We start from the raw sequence: 16,525 nt of genomic DNA on the forward strand, positions 1-16,525 counted from the left end.
TCCCAAGCCTGCATGTAAATGAGCCAATGCTTTTGCCTGACCTTTCTGAGCACCGGAAGAAAGCCAGGAAGGGCACCAAGCCACAGGCTCAAGGGCTCTGAGCCCTATTGAAAGCCAAACCACAGAGAGCAGCAGAGCGGACACAAGTCCTGCGAGCTGGACCACGACCCTACCTTAAATTCTCAGGACTCTGCAGCTCCAAGACAACGCAGCGACCACAGGTAGTACGCCAGTCGGGGGACTCCCTGGCTTCCTTTCTCCACGTGCCCAGGAGAGGCCAGGTTCTCCATCTGCCTTCTCTCTAAGGACACTTACCTGTGGGAGCCCTCGTGTCAGGACAGCTGTTGGCTGTGGTCTTGGCACTGCTTTAAGGAACCAGCACCACGTCTGGATCTGCCGGCCCCATACCTTCTGATCTAGCTTCCCGCCGGGGGCTGGCAGCCTGGCCGGGTCAGGTCGGCACAGCAGGCAGGCAGGCCAGCAGGCTGGAGCCACGGGCAGAGGCGGTGCTGCGTCTCGGGTCTGAGCCCTTCTCTGGGGAAATCTCAGTCTTCTTAAGGCCTTCAGCTGGTTGAATGACACCCACCAACTCCACAGTGCGTGATTGGCTCCACTCAGACCGTTGATTTAAGTTAGTCCACATCTGAAGCAATACTTTTACAACAGCACTTGGACACTGTAGCCTGGTCAAGCTGACCATGGAATTAACATCACACACAGTAGCTGGGCTGCTAGGGTCTGAACATTTGTGTCTTTGGCTAAATTCACATACGAAGTATGATCAAAAAATACTGTGAATGTTTAAATCTTTAAAAAATGTATCGCAGTAAAAGACACAAGGCCATTAATCTCCCTCAAAAATCATGGCCCACACTTTAAACACACATGTCCCATAATTCTTGCCTTTTTCTGATGCAGTTCTGGAAGTCCTCTCTCATGTCTTTACAAGGTGTGGTCAAAAATACAGTGAATGTTGCTGCTAAGTGCCATCCAACAGAAAGGCAGCTCATGGAGATGTGAGAGTTTGTCCTTGGCCGCCTTATTCACCAGCTCTGGCACTGTGTGACGTCCGGCTCTTTCTCAAAGTCAAAATGACCATGAAGGGTAAATGTTTTGAATCAACTCAGGACACTGATGACAGTGCAAGTAAAGACACTCATGAAGGAGGACTTCTAGACCTGCTTCAGAAAGTGGCAGGAACAGTGGGCTAAGCGTCTTCAAAGCGATGGGATATTTTGAGAGGGGTTTAAGGCCATGTGTCTTCTAGTGTAATGAACTTTAAAAACTTCAAACACTCATCCTATTTTTCGATCACACCTCATACAGAGATCCTCACCCCAGGGAGATGGCACTGGGAGGTGGAGTCCTTGGCAGGTGACTGGAGCCATGGGTCAGAGCCTGACGGGGGCTGGTTAGTGCTGCCTGGGTGGGAGGCAGCTGTCTGAGGAAGTGAGCCCTGCAGGGTGCAGACCTGTGGGCAATTTGACCTCGGGCTTCCAGCCCCATAACTGTGAGGAATAGCCGCTGGTCATGTGTCAGCACCAGGGCATGGCACTGTGCTGCAGCATTCACACTGATTGAGACGTGGGCAGTACCCTTACTCGGATGACAGAGTCGTCACTTCTGTCAGCCCCCCTGCCCTTCAGGCCCTCCCAGTCCTGGTGTCCTCTGATTCACAGCTGTTACTCACGGTTTGGGAAAACAGAAAGAACAGCAGTTCTGTGGGAGCAGAGAGAATCCAAGAAGGATCCACACATGAAGATCAGGTCATGGGGTCGAGGCTAGAGTGGAGCCAACAGCTCCCACACAGCAGCCTCTCCCCAGCTCAGCAGAGATTGTTCCTTCAGACTGAATCTTTCTGACTAGGTCAGAGATACTGAGCACTGCTCCATGCCAGTGGGCTCCCAAATGCTTTCACTGTGTCACCACATGGACCCACTCTGAGAGGAAGAGAAGGCTGGGCACAGAAGGGCTGGGCCCAAGTGGCCCAGCCATGAGGCTCTCCAAGCCTCGTTAGAGGTCACAGTTACAAGCGCCACTGAGCCTCCAGTGGGCCATCCCCTAACCCCCAAGAGCCCTGCATCTTGGGAAGTACACGAGGAGTGCAGCATGCTTGTGAGGTCCAAGCATTTCCAGACACAGGCAGGAAGTGACTTACATATAAGAGTTGCATGCACAATTCAGACAAAGAGTCACATTGCTGCAGACTTCGGAATGTGGGCAGAAATATGAGGCAATATGTGGGATTTGAACCAAGGACCACAGCTATGGGAACACCCCTCACTTGAGGTTACCGATCACCGCCATGAAGTCTGGCACGGCCCACTGGAATGTGGACAGTTGTGCCAACATCTGGCCAGTATCTGGCTCTTCAGTGCTTGGACTGGGGATAGTGGAAAGGTGAACTACAAAGATGTCCATGTCCTAAACTTCAGAGCCCTGCAACAGATTACTGCGTGTTATGTAGCAAAGGGGGTTTGAAGATGTGATTGGGCGAAGGCAATGCAGAGGTGAAGATGATCCTAGTCACTCACCTGGTGTACCTGGATGAGCTGTATGGGCATCAAAATCGGAAAAGTGATGTGAAGATGAAAGCAGAGGCCAGAGGAGGGGTCTGAGGAGCTCCCTACTGTCTGTGAAGGTGGGAAAGGCCCAGAGGCCAGAGGATGCAGGCAGTCTGGAGAGGCCAGAAGTGGGGAGGAAATGGACTCCCCCTGGAGCTTTCAGGGGGTGCTGCTTTGCAGCCCCTTCTGCACACCCCTCCCCAAAACTGGGAGTCATAAATCCATGCTGCTTTAAGCTGTTAGGTTTGGGGTAATTTGCTACAGAAGCACGGAACACAAATGCAGAGGGTCTCCCACACTAGACATAGGGTGGTCTCACAGTTTGCTTAGTTGGAGTGAAGAGAACCCCCGGTTGTCTGATGTTCCCTATCTTATGCCCAAACGGGAAGCCCTGGCTCTACAATAGGAGGCTAAGTGTTAATTCTTACCCTTTAAGAATTAATATATGAAATTGTTTAAGGAAATCAGAATGATTATATTAAGATTCTTTTTGTGTCGCAATATGTAACACTTTGGAGATTTAAACTATTTGAGCGGCAATTTATTATATCGATCTAAAATTGTGTCTTTGAGTCTTAATTTAGATTTGTATGCTTGTGGGGGTCTCTGCCAGAGGAATGCTTGGAATGAGTACACAGATGAAGGGACTGCTGGAGCAACAGCACAGGGCTCCCGGAAGGCATGGTTAGAGATCAGAGCAGACCTGCAGGAAACAGCCAAACAGGATGAAAAGCAAAGTCACTCCTAGAGATGTTTGCTCCAGCCCTGTTTCCCTCTTGCCAATAAGCTTGCTGAGCAGCCCATCTTGTTCCTGTCCTTTCCTCCTACCTAAACTCCTACAAAAATGTTTTTCTGCATCCTTGTTCTCATGCCCTTGGGTTACAAATAAAAGGCCAGAGGTTTCTCAGGTCAGTGCTGTTTTCCTGTTCTCCTGCTTGGTGAAGCAGTCCCTCTGGGCCTCTTGGGAGTTTCAGCTGAACTTTGGCTCAGAGTAATTTTTCATTCTCTGTGCTGCCACAGTCACACATTGTGATGTGTGTGTGTGTGTGTGTGTGTGTGTGTGTGTGTGTGTGTACATGTGCATGCTTTCTGGTACTAAAGACAACCCAAGAGCTTGCGGATGCTAGGCAAGTGCTGTACTGGTGAACCTTTTTACTTTTATTTTGGGACAGGTCTCACCAAGTTGCTCAGGCTGGCCTCAAACTTGTGATTTTCCTGCCTCAGTGTCCCCAGTACATTTGTGATTTTAAGTCAAAGCCATGCTGAGTTAATTCTCCATTTTAAGATATTTAAAAGAACTTTAAGGCCACTAATTTATTTTTATATTTCTGTATTTATAAAAGTCATTCAGGTACTCAGAAAGATCTGTTTTGTCATGTCAGATCACTGAAGGACCTAAGACCAAAATACAGCCCATTAAATGTATAAATACTATACAAAATATTTCAAGCCTTTTAATGAATTATGTTATGAGTGAGGGAAATATTATCCAAAAGTATTTTTAACATAATTGCTAGAAATGAGGTGGATCAATCAGTAAAATAATAGGATTTATAAGCTGAACTCTAAGCCTTATGAAAGAACTAGGTTTTTGAACTTGTAAATGGAACAGATTGAATGGTAATTGTATTTTCTACACACAAACTTCTTCTTGAACCACTCTTTGGCACTCATACCAGTGGCCTAAAAGGCATCTGGTCCTAAGTCTAAGGTGACACAGTGCAAGTCCCATACAAGGACCCATTTCTGTGCAATTTCCTTCTATTTCTTCCCATTGTCTCTGGATGCTGCTGTTGCTCACGCCTTGAATACTTGCCCCTTTTGTCCTTTCTGGGCATCTCTGTGATAAATAATGTGAAACCAGCTGGACAACATCCTAGAACATGTGGCCAGGGCCACAGCAAGATGGCCTTGAGACTTAGGGGGATGACTACTATTTGATATTTCAAAAACTTTTAAAGTGGTAGTATTCCCCAAGAAAGACGAAGCTATGGGTCTAGAAGTGATTTAATTGTGGATGAATTAGTTTTTGGAGAGAGCAGCCAGGTCTCTGGAAGGCTCTGGGCCACTCAAGATCCTGGCATGCCTGGCAGGATCAACTCCAAAACGAGCAGAACCTGGTTCAGGCTAAGCAGTGCCAGACTCGACACGTGGGGGCAGCAGGGGTGGTTGGGGCAGTGCTACGGGCTGATCAGACCCTCAGATACCTATGGGAGGACATCAGGGAATAAAGAGAAACAGACGATCTCCAAGGTTCAGCGGGACCCGGAGAAGCCTGCTTCCGGTGGACAGACTCAGTGATCACAGCGGACCTGCTTTTATTAGCTAGAGAGAAGAGAAGCACAGGGGGAGGGTTAATGTACTTTGCCTGCGACAAAGTAAGAATGGAGTAACAAAGAACAAGGAACAACTTAATCCTCACAAACGGAACACGTCAATGGGGATTAAGTCCCTCCCCATACCTGGGTTTCTATTTTTTTTTCCACTGTCCTCAGCAAATGTTATCTTGCTTCAGGAGTTCTGTGATTATGAGCTTTCCCACACATCCAGAAACATGCAGCCTTCCTTGGATTTCCCTATTCCTACAGCAAGGCGCACTGGCCTCAGGACTGCGGGCACTGATCTATGTCTCTCATGGCCGGTCTCAACAGAGCAGCTCCTGTCCCTGCTCTGGGAGTCTGGAAGAAGGGCTGACTGGGCTATTTAACACAGTGACATGGCCTCCCCCGGCACTGCGTGGTGCCCCTGAATCTCTTCCTCGGGTACATCTCGCCTTCCTGCACTCTACCCTTGCTGTTTATTACTCCGGTACCAATCAGATGACAAAGAAATTCCAACATGTGAGGCAAAGGGGACAAAAGTCAGACAGGAGCACTTGGGGGCTCAGAGGTCTTCAGTGCCTGGGGAATACCAGGCCATGGGGGACAGATGGCCACGGGTGGACACCGTCAGCTTTGCTACTGGAGAACTGCAGGGTGGTTTACATTCTGACTTGCTTATTTTCTCTCTTCTGTCACCACCAATACGTAAGCTCCAAAGGGCAAGAACTTTCTGTTGGTTTCGGTGGCTGCTTATGGCAGAAGCCACAATGTCCCCAGGAGCCATTCTCTCCTTCCTCCTTGGGTGGCTGGTGGACCCCTTGCCTGCATTTCCTGGGAGCTGAGCACGCAGCAATCGCAGCCTGGTGGGAAGTAGATTGGGCTGTGCAGCTAGGAGTTACCACAGGGCCGTGAGAGTTCTGCCTTCACCTCAGCGACTCTGTCACAGAACGCTCCCTTCCTGTAGGCAGACACGGGCATGGCAAGCATGGCCCATGTAAGGACAGTCCCTCTGGGAGTGGCCGAGCCGCAGGTGCTACACAGCACAGGGCCCCTGCTAGTGTCAGAGTGTCTGCTCCCCATGGGTAGTGTTTGAGAAGTGTACCCCCCTTTCTTTCAGCCTCTGTTATGGGCTGAACTGTGCACCCTCACTCACATATTGAAGCCTGAACCCCTAATATGACTTTATTTATTTATTTATTTTATTTATTTTTTGGTACCGGGGATCGAACTCGGGTCCTTGCACTTTTGAGGCAGGCGCCGGAACCACTGAGCTAAATCCCCGGCCCAATATGACTCTATTTAGAGATAGAGCATGTAAAGAAGTAATGAGAGCCAGGGGCGGTGGTGCACGCCTATGATCCTAGCACTCTAGGAGGCTGAGGCAGGAGGTTGCAAGTTCAAGCCCAGCCCGGGTAGCTTGGTGACTTGCAAGATTCTGTCTCAAAAAAGGGCTGGGGATGTAGCTCTGTGTGAAGGCCCCGGGTTCAATCCCCAGTGTGGAACATAATAAATACATAAATGAGAGAGGGAGGGAGCGAGGGGGAGAGAGACAGCAAGTGAGCAAGCGCCCAGTCACCCCCACCCGTGTCTTCACACATGTGCAGAGGGAAGCCCCCTGAGGACATGCTGAGAAACCCCGGCTAAGCTGGAGTGCCCTTGTCCGGAAATCAACCTGACTGCACCTAGATCATGGAGTCCCCACCTCTAGACCTCCAGACCCCGAGAAAACACATTTCTTTTGTTTAAAGCACCAGCCTGCGGTTGTTACAGCAGCCGTGTTAGACTGATAGAGCCTACTGCCTTCCCCTAATGCACTGCCGTATGCCCATGCCCAGAATAGTGCCTGGGTTAGTAGAGGTGCAAAATATACTGTGGGGATGAAGGAAAGAATAAACAGATGCGGCTTCTGCTGCTTTTCTGATAACAAAGCCTTCCCTCTATTCTAGGAACCCTCTCTTCTCCTGCTGAAGAGGCCAATCACCCCGCTTGGTAGGCACACGACCCCAACCCCCTCAACACTGCGATGTACCAGCAGTGATCACATGATCCAGTGCCAGCCAGACCGCCATGTCCCCGTTGTGTGTGAGCTTGTACTTGTGCGCCTTGCAAAGGTGTGGTCTCCTCGCCCATAAAGGGCCATCTGTCACCGACTCCACTTGCTGGCCATGAGGACGAGATGAAGCAGTCTGAGGAGGGCCAGCTTCTGGCAAAGTCAGGCTGCCAGTCGCTTTGCACTGGCTCAGAAAGCCCCGCCTCCCCTGGACACCATGCATCTACAGGGTGGCGGCCACTGCAACATGAGACACAGTGATGTCCCCAGGTGCCCTTGCAGCTCCCGACCTGCTTGCCAGTTTGTGCCCCATCATGCAGACAGGAGGTAGATGTCCCTGATTTGGGTGACAAAAAGACCAGTTTTATGGACAACCTTCTCTTATCTGGGTCTAGAATGGCAACTGGAATAGATGAAATTAAGGAAACCTGCATTTCTGCTCCACCTAGTAATTTTAAAACCTAGAGTCCTTCCTTCCTTCCAGTCATCTTGCTCCCTCCTGTGCAGTGCTGGGGATTGAACCCAGGGCTTCATGCACATAGGTAAATGCTTTACCACTGAGCTACATCCTCAGCCCTTAAGATTTTACTTTGAAACAGGGTCTTGCTAAGCTGCCCAGGCTGGCCTCAAACTTGGAATCCTCCTGCTTCAAACTGAGACAGTCTTATTCCACCTCAAGTCGAGTCCAGAGCCACATAAAACACGAATAATTTGGATGTGGTCATGGTATTTATTTGTAATATGTTCTCACAATGTATTAATAATGGAGAATAACACGTATTCATACATCGAGTTTACTTTTCCTGGAGCGCTCCGGAATTTGCTCAAAGTTAGAGGGTATGGCCAGGTTTTCCTCATCTCTTTGGTCTTTGGAAGTGGACGGTGTTGCTCAGTCCAAGTGTCTCCGTGGCCACCGGTGGAAGGATTCCCTCCAATCAGCAGACAGATCATGACTTCAGCACTTCCGTGCAGGAAAGAAGTAATAAGAAGTGGGTTTGTGGAAGATCAGAAGGACTCAGGCACCTTGAACTCCAGTTTGTTTCTTCACACACTACCTGTGAGGACAGGAAAACTGGCAGGGTACTAGGCTCACAGCCTGAGGAGAAAGTATGCCATTGGCCAGCATCTCCAAGGAGAAGGCTGTCCCAGCGACACAGAAGCTGAGGTTCAACTTCTCCGGGTTTCTGAGGGTGCTGAAGGCCACCGCCATGCTGTGCTCCTCTGTCCCGCTACTGGATGTGCTGGTGACAGAACCATGAGGTGACCTCACACTCCCAGCGCTGCTCTGTAAGGAAGCAGGGTGGAAGCCCTGGATGGCAGGGGACCAAGGCAACATGGCTGCGCAGGCACGCGGACAACAGACGTGGCAAGAACGAAGTCCAGCTCCTCCAGCACGGTGTGTCCAGAAGCAAAGGTGAGCCGCAGTTCCGGCTCCATCCGAGGCTGTGTCCACTGGGAAGTGTTCCCTCCCTCCTGGCTATCAACAGTGTTTACGGTTTTGAGTCTGGAAATCACTTAAATGCATACAAAATTAGCACCAAGGCAGCGTTTTTCCCAGAGATCACGTGGCATGGAAGAGATGCTTAACACAATTCATAGTTGGTACAATCTGTGAAATCGCTAACTTACTTATCGGCTAATGATATGCTCCTGGGAATGCCAAGAATACCTTGTACGACTCTCGTAGCACCTTGATGATGGCTAGGTTGTTTAAAAAAAAACGATTTAAAAAACATAATAGTAAAACATTTACAGATAAAAAGTAAACAACAGTGTACCATGATAATGAAGGACCACTTCTGTCATAAGACTACATATAATGTAGAGTACGTAAAATGCAGTGGTTGGACTGCAAGGGACAAAATAGCGCAAAGGCAGTCACAATAAAATCATTTTACGTACAAAAATATTACAACACAATAAATAATTTCAAACATAAATATTAAATTTTACATCATTAGGATATTTCACAGGTTGAGTATCCCTAATCCGAAATGCTTGGGATGAGCAGTATTTCAGAGTCGGGATTTTCTTATATTTTGTAGTATTCACATACATGCAATGAGATATCATGGGGATGGGATCCAACCCTAAGGACAAAATTCATTTATGTTTCATATGCACCTGATACCGCCTAAAGGTAATTTTACACAGTATTTTGAATGATTTTGCTCATGAAACAAAGTTCCATGATGTGGAATTTTCTACTTGTGGTATTGTGTTGTTTTGCAGCATTTCAGACTTCAGATTTGTGGATCAGGGATGCTCAACCTGTATAAAAATATATTTATATATATATGTGCATATGTACACACATGCACGCACACTCACACACAAGCACACGCGGCCTCACACACGTACATGCACCCAATGTAAGGCGGAGGTATATTGCATCACAATCCTTCATCCATCCCGTAAGGCTTCCTCTGCAGAGCCACCTGAAATAGGCAAACCAGGAAATGTAAGCCTTCTGACTAAAATGCCACAAATGAAGAGTCAGAGAGCCACATGTTCTTACATGTGCAATTTTAAAATAATGCTATTATTTTGACCAGATTTGAACAGGAGGTATTTGTTTTGCTGTAAGAAACATGGAAGTTTCAGGGAAGTAATCAATAATGAAATAAAACTTCAGTACGATTCCAAAAGTCTCTCACCAGAGAGTGTTTCCAAATATGCAGGTGCATCGGGTACATCTCCTTCTAGTCTTTCTCTGTACGTATGTTTACATGTGTAAACACTGTATAAGTGCACTCACTCATGAAGTTTACACGCACGCATGCACTGATTGATCTTATCAGGTGTGAACACGTCTCCAGGGGCACTCTCAGGATTGACTGACCCGCCCGGGCCCACTGTCCTGCAACTCTCTGACTGCAACCCTCCTCCCTCTTCCACCTGAAGCCGCCCCGCACCCCTGACTATCACTGGGTGCGTGCGCTCCGGTGGACGCCGAGACTGCTTCAGAACCGCCCACGTGGCCCGACCGAGCCGGCCGGCGCACGCGCCCTGGGCCCGGGAAGGGCGGAACAGCACACACGCAGCACGCACTTACCTCAGCTACAGCACCCGAACCTCCAGGCCGGTGCCGGAGGCGGGCGTGCACTTCCCGCAGTAGCCGCCGCACGTCCCCACCACGCGGGTGCCGTCCTGCAGAGAGAAGGCAGCTCAGGGAACCCGCTCTGCCCACACAGTCGGAACTGAACCGAGCGGCCCACAAGCCAAGGGCGTTCACACGTATCCATGTCTGAGCAAACGCAGGCCCACTAGTATTTCTTGACACGCGCGCGTGACGTGAGCCTCAGGTTTCAGAGTCATGGATAAAGCTTTGCCCTAATGCAGCCGGGTCCCCGTTACCTGAGGTCCACGGCTGTTTTCGGAGCAGCGTAACGGGACCGCGTGGCTGCAGTCGCTCTCCTGGCTTCTGCTCAGGCCCACAAAGCACGGGGACAGTTCTGCTTTGACAGTGGTTTGAGTGTGTGTGTGCTGGGAGATCGTAACACTTTACTCATCTGCTTCTTAGCAGGGTAGACCAGTAAGTAAATCGAGAAGAGAACAGAAACGTGAGCCCTGAGTGCTGCGCTGTCAGCGTGGGACTGAGGCTGGAGCTCAGTGCTCGCCTCTCATGCACAAAGGCCGGCCGGGGTTCAGTCCCACCACCAAAACAACCAGCAACCCCCAACTGGAAGCTTGCACTTTAGGGCATTTTAAGCTTGGCACTGGATTGTTCAGTTACCAAATTTAAATGACAGCGCTGTGTTTATCATGTGATCTGACAGGTCACAGTGTCACCAACACTACCAAACTAAGCACTCCAATTCCCAAGGTACAGGCAAGCCATAGTCACAAGTTTATAAAATTTACCATGGAGCACTTCAGCACAGCATGATTCTTTCCCAAAAATAAAAAATGAGAATAAGTAGGTTTCACTCACAAGTAATGTTAAGCTATTTTAACACTTCCCATGGAGTGAAAAGTTAAAACAGGAAGGAGCATCTCTACTCCACAGGGGCTGTATTTTCAGAGTTTAAACAGCAGCTCTACCAGTGTGTTTTGGACTTTGATGTGGTGGGAAGGAAATTTTCAAAACCCATTTAACTAGGCGATTGGGGGGCTTCCCTTTCATTTTCAATTGTAAGTGATTAATGTGCAAATGTAATGACATGCTAAAGGCAACTATCAAGGGAGCACTCCTCTCTTAGCAGAATTCTGTAAATGCCGCTAAGCCATGAGTGTGCTCAATGCAGTTATACAGCTGTGGGCAGAGATCAGCACCTGATAATAGCAATCCATGGAAAGACATTCAGGAAGACAGAAAACCTCATTTCATATCTGCATGAGCAGAAAAACATCTACAATAATTTTTTATAATGGAGAAGACTAATTAAGCAAATATTTTCTTCTTCCAAGTGTCCATTCTTCTCATTAGTGTATTTGTAGTATAAAAAATTATATTCAATCTAACAAAACAATTGCGCATCTTTTTCTCTTGACATGTAAATACATATATAATACCGTCAATTTTGCCTCTTGGCCCTCAAAGCCTAGGATATTTATTTTCTGGCCCTCTTTTTGGTACCGGGGATTGAACTCGGGTCCTTGCACTTGCACGGCAGGCGGCCAAACCACTGAGCTAAATCCCCAGCCCTGGTCTAAAGATCCACACGTCTGTCTCTCCTCTCATTCATCTCTGAGCGTTCTTTCCCCACACCTGCATTTCTCCCGTTGCTTGTCTGACCGTCCCCTTGCCCCTTACAACAAGGGGAGTCACACCTGCCAGGCTGACTGAATTCTCCTCTCTCTTCCTCTCTGTGTGCATTATATTCCTTTACTCGGCCTGGCAAAGTCTGCGGAACCCACGGAAAGCTGAGGAGCCCTCCTGGCTCAGTGACCTGCTGCACAGCGTGCCGTGACTGGGTAACTCTTTTTCTAACATCTGTTGCCTGGCCAGGCCAGTGTCTTGTAAAATATGTGAGTGTCCAGGGTCTTGCACAGTGTATGGCGCATAATCATACAGTTGTGAATAAATCAATGTACAAAAGGAGAAGGCTGAAGCCGAGCTCTTTTCGAACTGTGAAACACTGCCCTGCTAACTAGCTCTCCTTGTGTTTCACCATGAAATGAAAACCCCTTGCCTACCTGGGGTTCCATTCCACTGGGTGTATTACCATTTCCTTAGTCCCTCTACCGTCTCTCCCTGCACAATAGCTCACATTTTCTTCTCCTGGGAATAACACTATGATGAGGACATTTGTGCTTAAATTTCTGGCTACCTTTGGGCTACATTCCTAGGACTGTGTCAATGGAGTGAAAATTTGGTTCATATAACCACGCTGTAAAGTCCCTTGAGAACAAAGGAAAATCCCTTTCTGAAAGAAAGACAGGGCGGGGGTGGGTGGGTTATTTTTTTAAAAGGAAAAGGGGCTAAGCTAACAAAGAGAACAAAACGCCCTTGGTTGTGGGTGAGGCTGAGTTGAGCTGCAGAGCCCCCATCGGCATCTCTGTGGGTCAGACCCAAGGCCTTGCAGTGCTAGGCAAGTAGGCCTGTGCCCCATCCCTGACCAATCCACAGCCCCAGCCCAGAGAAGTTATTTCTGTACTGCTTCTGGAACACCACCAACCGGTCCTACAGCCAGGACTCTCCCCTGTAAGTGTAGCCTGGAGGCCTCAGGATGCAGACACACAAGGAGCATGACCCGGTACCGCACCAAAAGTGCCTCCCCACACTTCCCTTGCCAGCAGAGGAGTCACCTTGACTCAGACAGCCTGGGCTGGCATTGCCTCTTGAAACGAGTTCGGTAAGCCTCCGCTTCCTGGGGGCACCCCTGAGATGGGAATGATAATCGTCTCCCCCAGAAGCCTGCTGTCGATGAGGTGGCAAAGCTCAGGTGCCCAGCGAGGTGAGGCGCCTGGCCTGAGGTGTGATGGCTGTCATTCCCGTAAGGACGCTGCAGCTGCATCCTCATCACAGCTGCTTCGTGAAGAGGAGAAACAGTCTAATTCTGACACCACGAAATTAAACAAGTGAAGCAGATTCTGGCTTTCCAGCAGTCATGCCATCCCCTTAACTGGAACTCTCGTTCAATTTAAATAAAAGCTGAACTAACTTTTATTATGAGAATTTATAAAACCACAGTTGAGTAAACAAAGAAGACGGGCACGATTACTGCGGGACAGCAGCTTTCAGAAAAAAGCATGTGCGCCCACTGCATACAATGAACCACTGTTTCTTCATTAAGGCGGGCCACCTAGAATTCCTTTTGATGAATGTGTTGTCAGTTACTTCTAGTACATGTAAGTGGCATGAACGAATCTTGGCTCCATCATGAAAACTCAAGTATGCACCAGCAACAGCCTGAATGTCTCAGTTTCGTGTATTCTTGTTTTTCGCGGTGCGCTGTGCGGGGCGTGGCGGGCTGCGAGCCAGGGGCCTCGCTAAGAAAACCCTCAGGGACACGCATCCGTGCACGCAGGACCCGAAGGCCGGAAACGTGTCCTCGGGCTTCCCTAAAATCTCCCATCAAACACTCCGCAGCCGTTCCACAGTCGTGCGCGCGAACACGTACGGAAGCCGGCCGATTTCTGGGGCCAGACTGCGACGCAGGCGCGTGCGGCTGGGGGGCAGAGCCCGCCGGTCGACCACGGGCAGGAAGGAGACCGTCCCTGCCGAGAGCAGAGCACGCGTATGCGCCTGCGCGCCCCGGGCTGCACACGAAGGAGCGCCGGGACCGCGGGGCTGCGCGTCAGACAACCGCGTCACCAGTTGTCCTTCAAGGCCACTCCGGTCCACAGCCCTTCCTCGCGCAGGCGGCCGGGTAGGACCCGGAGCCGAGCCCGCCGTGCTCCTGCCTGGCGGACCCGGGCGGTGGCCCGGCGAGCACCGGGGACACAGAACGCCCGGCAGAGGGCCGCGTCGGCCGCCCCGCCCCTCCCCTCCCCGCCCCTCCCCGCCCCGCGCGCAGGCCGCCGCCGTGGGGCTCACCCACCCGCCCACCGTGGCCTCGGCTGGCCTCCGGGAGCAGCCCGCGTCCCGAGCCTCGGGGCTGCAAAGACCTGACAACATCTCTTTTCGTTTTTCCTTTTAACAACATTTGAACTGTTTCATTCCTTGGCGCTGGTGCCCTTCTCCCGGGAGGGCGGCGCCCCCGACTGCCGTCTGCCGTTTCCGCCGGAAACTGCGGTCCGGCCGGCCGACAGCTGCGGCGGCTCCCGGCGCACCTGGGCGGCCCCTCCCCACGTTTGGGACAGTTAACGCCTTTGTTGTTCTGGGTCACGGAAACGTCATGCATTTTAAAACGTCTTCTTGTACGTACACGATAGGAAGTTACTAATCTTACTTTTCATGGGAAGATAACCCGTAACGTATAAATCCGGAGGGACGGGGGAGGACACATGTGCTGTTTGGGGCACATTCCGGAGCACCTATTTCGCAGCGATTTATTCCTCTCAGTGCTGCAGAAAATAGATAACGATTGCATCATGAGCAGCAGACTCTGGCTAATCAGATTTGAGGTCAGGGCTTGCCTTGAAAGGTGAAGAGAGGGAGGTGCCCCCATAAGTTTAACCCTGGCAGTTAGAAAAAGAAGTCAGGAAACAGATTTCCCAGGAAGTCAAAATTGACCACCCTAATTCCTGGGGTGGCGTTGGGGCGGGGCAAGCTGCTGCTTTATATTCTAAGTTTGACTACATAAATAGCTGCCACATTCAGCAAATAAAAGCACAAAATAAGTGCCAAGTTAAATTTGGACTTCAGACAAACAACATATACTGTACTTTTAAAAATAGAAGTGTGTCCCATCCAACCTTCAAGACACGTTACAAAATCTTCATTGCTTATTCGGGATTGAAGTTTTTTTTTTTTTTTTTTTTTTGGTAACGGGGATCGAACTTGGGTCCTTGCACTTGCATAGCAGGCGTCGAAACCACTGAGCTAAATCCCTGGCCCTCAGGGTTGAAGTCTAACCTGGCGTGCTGTATTGTATCCACTCCCCAGTTCCCTCCTCTTCCTCTCATGCCCACAGGAGACCCCAAGGCCCGCCCACTCGGGGAAAGCCTCCCTCCACCCCTTAGAACCCGCAGGGAAGGCTGGAGGGCAGGGGTTTCAGCCTGCACCTGCCAGGTCTCCGCCCGGAGCTCCTGACCAGTGGTCTGAGTGAGCGGAGCCACCGGGTGAGAAGCCGCACAGAGCTGGGCCTCGGGCGGCCACGCGGCCTTGTGACTGGCAAACCCCACCGGCGCCTGCCCTTCCAAAGCCCCCACGAGCTTAGGTGCAGTGGCCACAGCGCCACAGCAGGCTCCCAGCTCGGCCTGATGACGGGAACTCGTGTGCCCACAAACACCACCCCTCTGCTAAGCCAGCCCTCTCCTCCAGGCCCAGGGCAGGGCCACGGTCCATAAAGGAGGAAGGCAGCAGGCCATTTTCTCTCCGCTCAGTGAGCCCCTGCTGACCCAAGCGAGGCTGTCTGGGCCACGCAGGAGCCGGAGCCCCTTCCTGCTCAGGGTCCCTGGCGCGGCAGTGGCCGCCTCACTGGGGCGCTGGGAAACGTTCTTCCTCACTGCACAACAGGCTGGGGACTCGGAAAGCACAGCCATCCTGTGGGCGCCAAGGGCACAGGGAAAGAGGAGGAGGGAGGAGGAGGGAGGGGGAGGGAGGAGGAGGGAGGGGGAGGGGGAGGGGGAGGGGGAGGGGACCCACCCCCAGCCCCCTGCGGCCTTACCGGGGACTTCTTGATGTCCGAGACAGCGTAATTCCCTTGCGATATCCACCTGGCCGACTCCGTCAGGGACAGGCCGGTCCCGTCGAGGTTGATGCTGAAGCGACCCTGGAACACAGGCGCGTGGGGACTCAGGCTGGTGGCAGGGAGGGGCCGGGGGCGAGGTCAGGCGTCCTGGTGGCCGCTCATCAGCCAGGGCCTCTCGCTCTGTCGGGCCAGGCGCCTTCGTGCACCATCTCGGCGAGGCTCTCGGCAGGGGGGAAACCGAGGCCCCAAGAGGCGATGAACTCCTCTCGGATGCAGCAAGGGCCCTGACATCAAAGTCCTCGCTCCCGCCACCCCCTTCGGCCTCCCTGGCGCGGCAGTCCCGATGTTGCTCACAGTGACCAGGTGCCCTCGGAACAGCGTGCCCCCTGGTAATTTTGTGGCCAGTCTCGCGGCCGGCAGGGGGCGCGCGCGGCCTGCCCGAGGAGCCGGTTCCAGCCCGGTTGCCAGGCCTGTGCTCTCCAATGGCTCCAGCAAGGGCCTTCCGGTTTCCTCCTGAGGCTTCTCTGGGCCCCAGCACCCCAGCTGCAGTCTTTCATAAAGGGGGACCAGGGGAGTCTGTGGACCCCGGGCAGAGTGGGCTGCGACCCAGGACCCGAGTCCATCTGTGAAGGGCAGTAAACGCCTCCCTGGGGCACCTGAGGACGGAAGGAAGTCCGCCCGCACGCGCCAGAAACTCTGGGGTCCCGCTGCAGTGGAGTCCGGAGCGTGGGCGCCCCTCCCAGGAGGCCAGGGCCCGCCCGCTTCGGTGCCTCCCGGTGCTCCTCGTAACTCCTCACACGGCACGAACGCGACCCTTCTGGACCCTCGGGTTCCAAGCACGCAGTGGGG

General features: G+C 51.5%; 1 protein-coding gene and 1 long non-coding RNA gene across 11 annotated transcripts in view; one reads left to right on the forward strand and one right to left on the reverse strand.

The window, feature by feature from the left end:
- Positions 1 to 9,583, forward strand: LOC110347073 (uncharacterized). The gene is made up of 2 exons (XR_002391442.2): positions 1 to 221; positions 6,832 to 9,583. It is a non-coding gene; the product is annotated as an uncharacterized LOC110347073 (long non-coding RNA).
- The window catches only part of Adamts9 (ADAM metallopeptidase with thrombospondin type 1 motif 9), a 141,169-nt gene continuing 132,295 nt past the window's right edge, over positions 7,652 to 16,525 (reverse strand). For 8 of the 10 annotated variants that reach the window (XM_013068095.3, XM_021249664.2, XM_013068093.3 and 5 more), the window contains 3 exons: positions 15,653 to 15,757; positions 9,991 to 10,085; positions 7,652 to 9,373 (listed from right to left, as the gene is read on the reverse strand). In XM_013068095.3, coding sequence (XP_012923549.2) covers positions 9,996 to 10,085; positions 15,653 to 15,757 — 195 coding nt within the window. In that variant the 3' untranslated portion in view covers positions 7,652 to 9,373; positions 9,991 to 9,995. Of the gene's footprint in view, positions 9,374 to 9,990; positions 14,388 to 15,652; positions 15,758 to 16,525 lie in introns of all 10 variants that reach the window. The other 2 variants (XR_002391439.2, XR_015439206.1) reach the window with 2 other exon arrangements.

This window comes from Heterocephalus glaber, unplaced genomic scaffold, assembly GCF_053883595.1.
Source record: "Heterocephalus glaber isolate CG9 unplaced genomic scaffold, H.glaber_assembly_v1.0 deba00001472, whole genome shotgun sequence".
NCBI lineage: Eukaryota > Metazoa > Chordata > Mammalia > Rodentia > Bathyergidae > Heterocephalus > Heterocephalus glaber.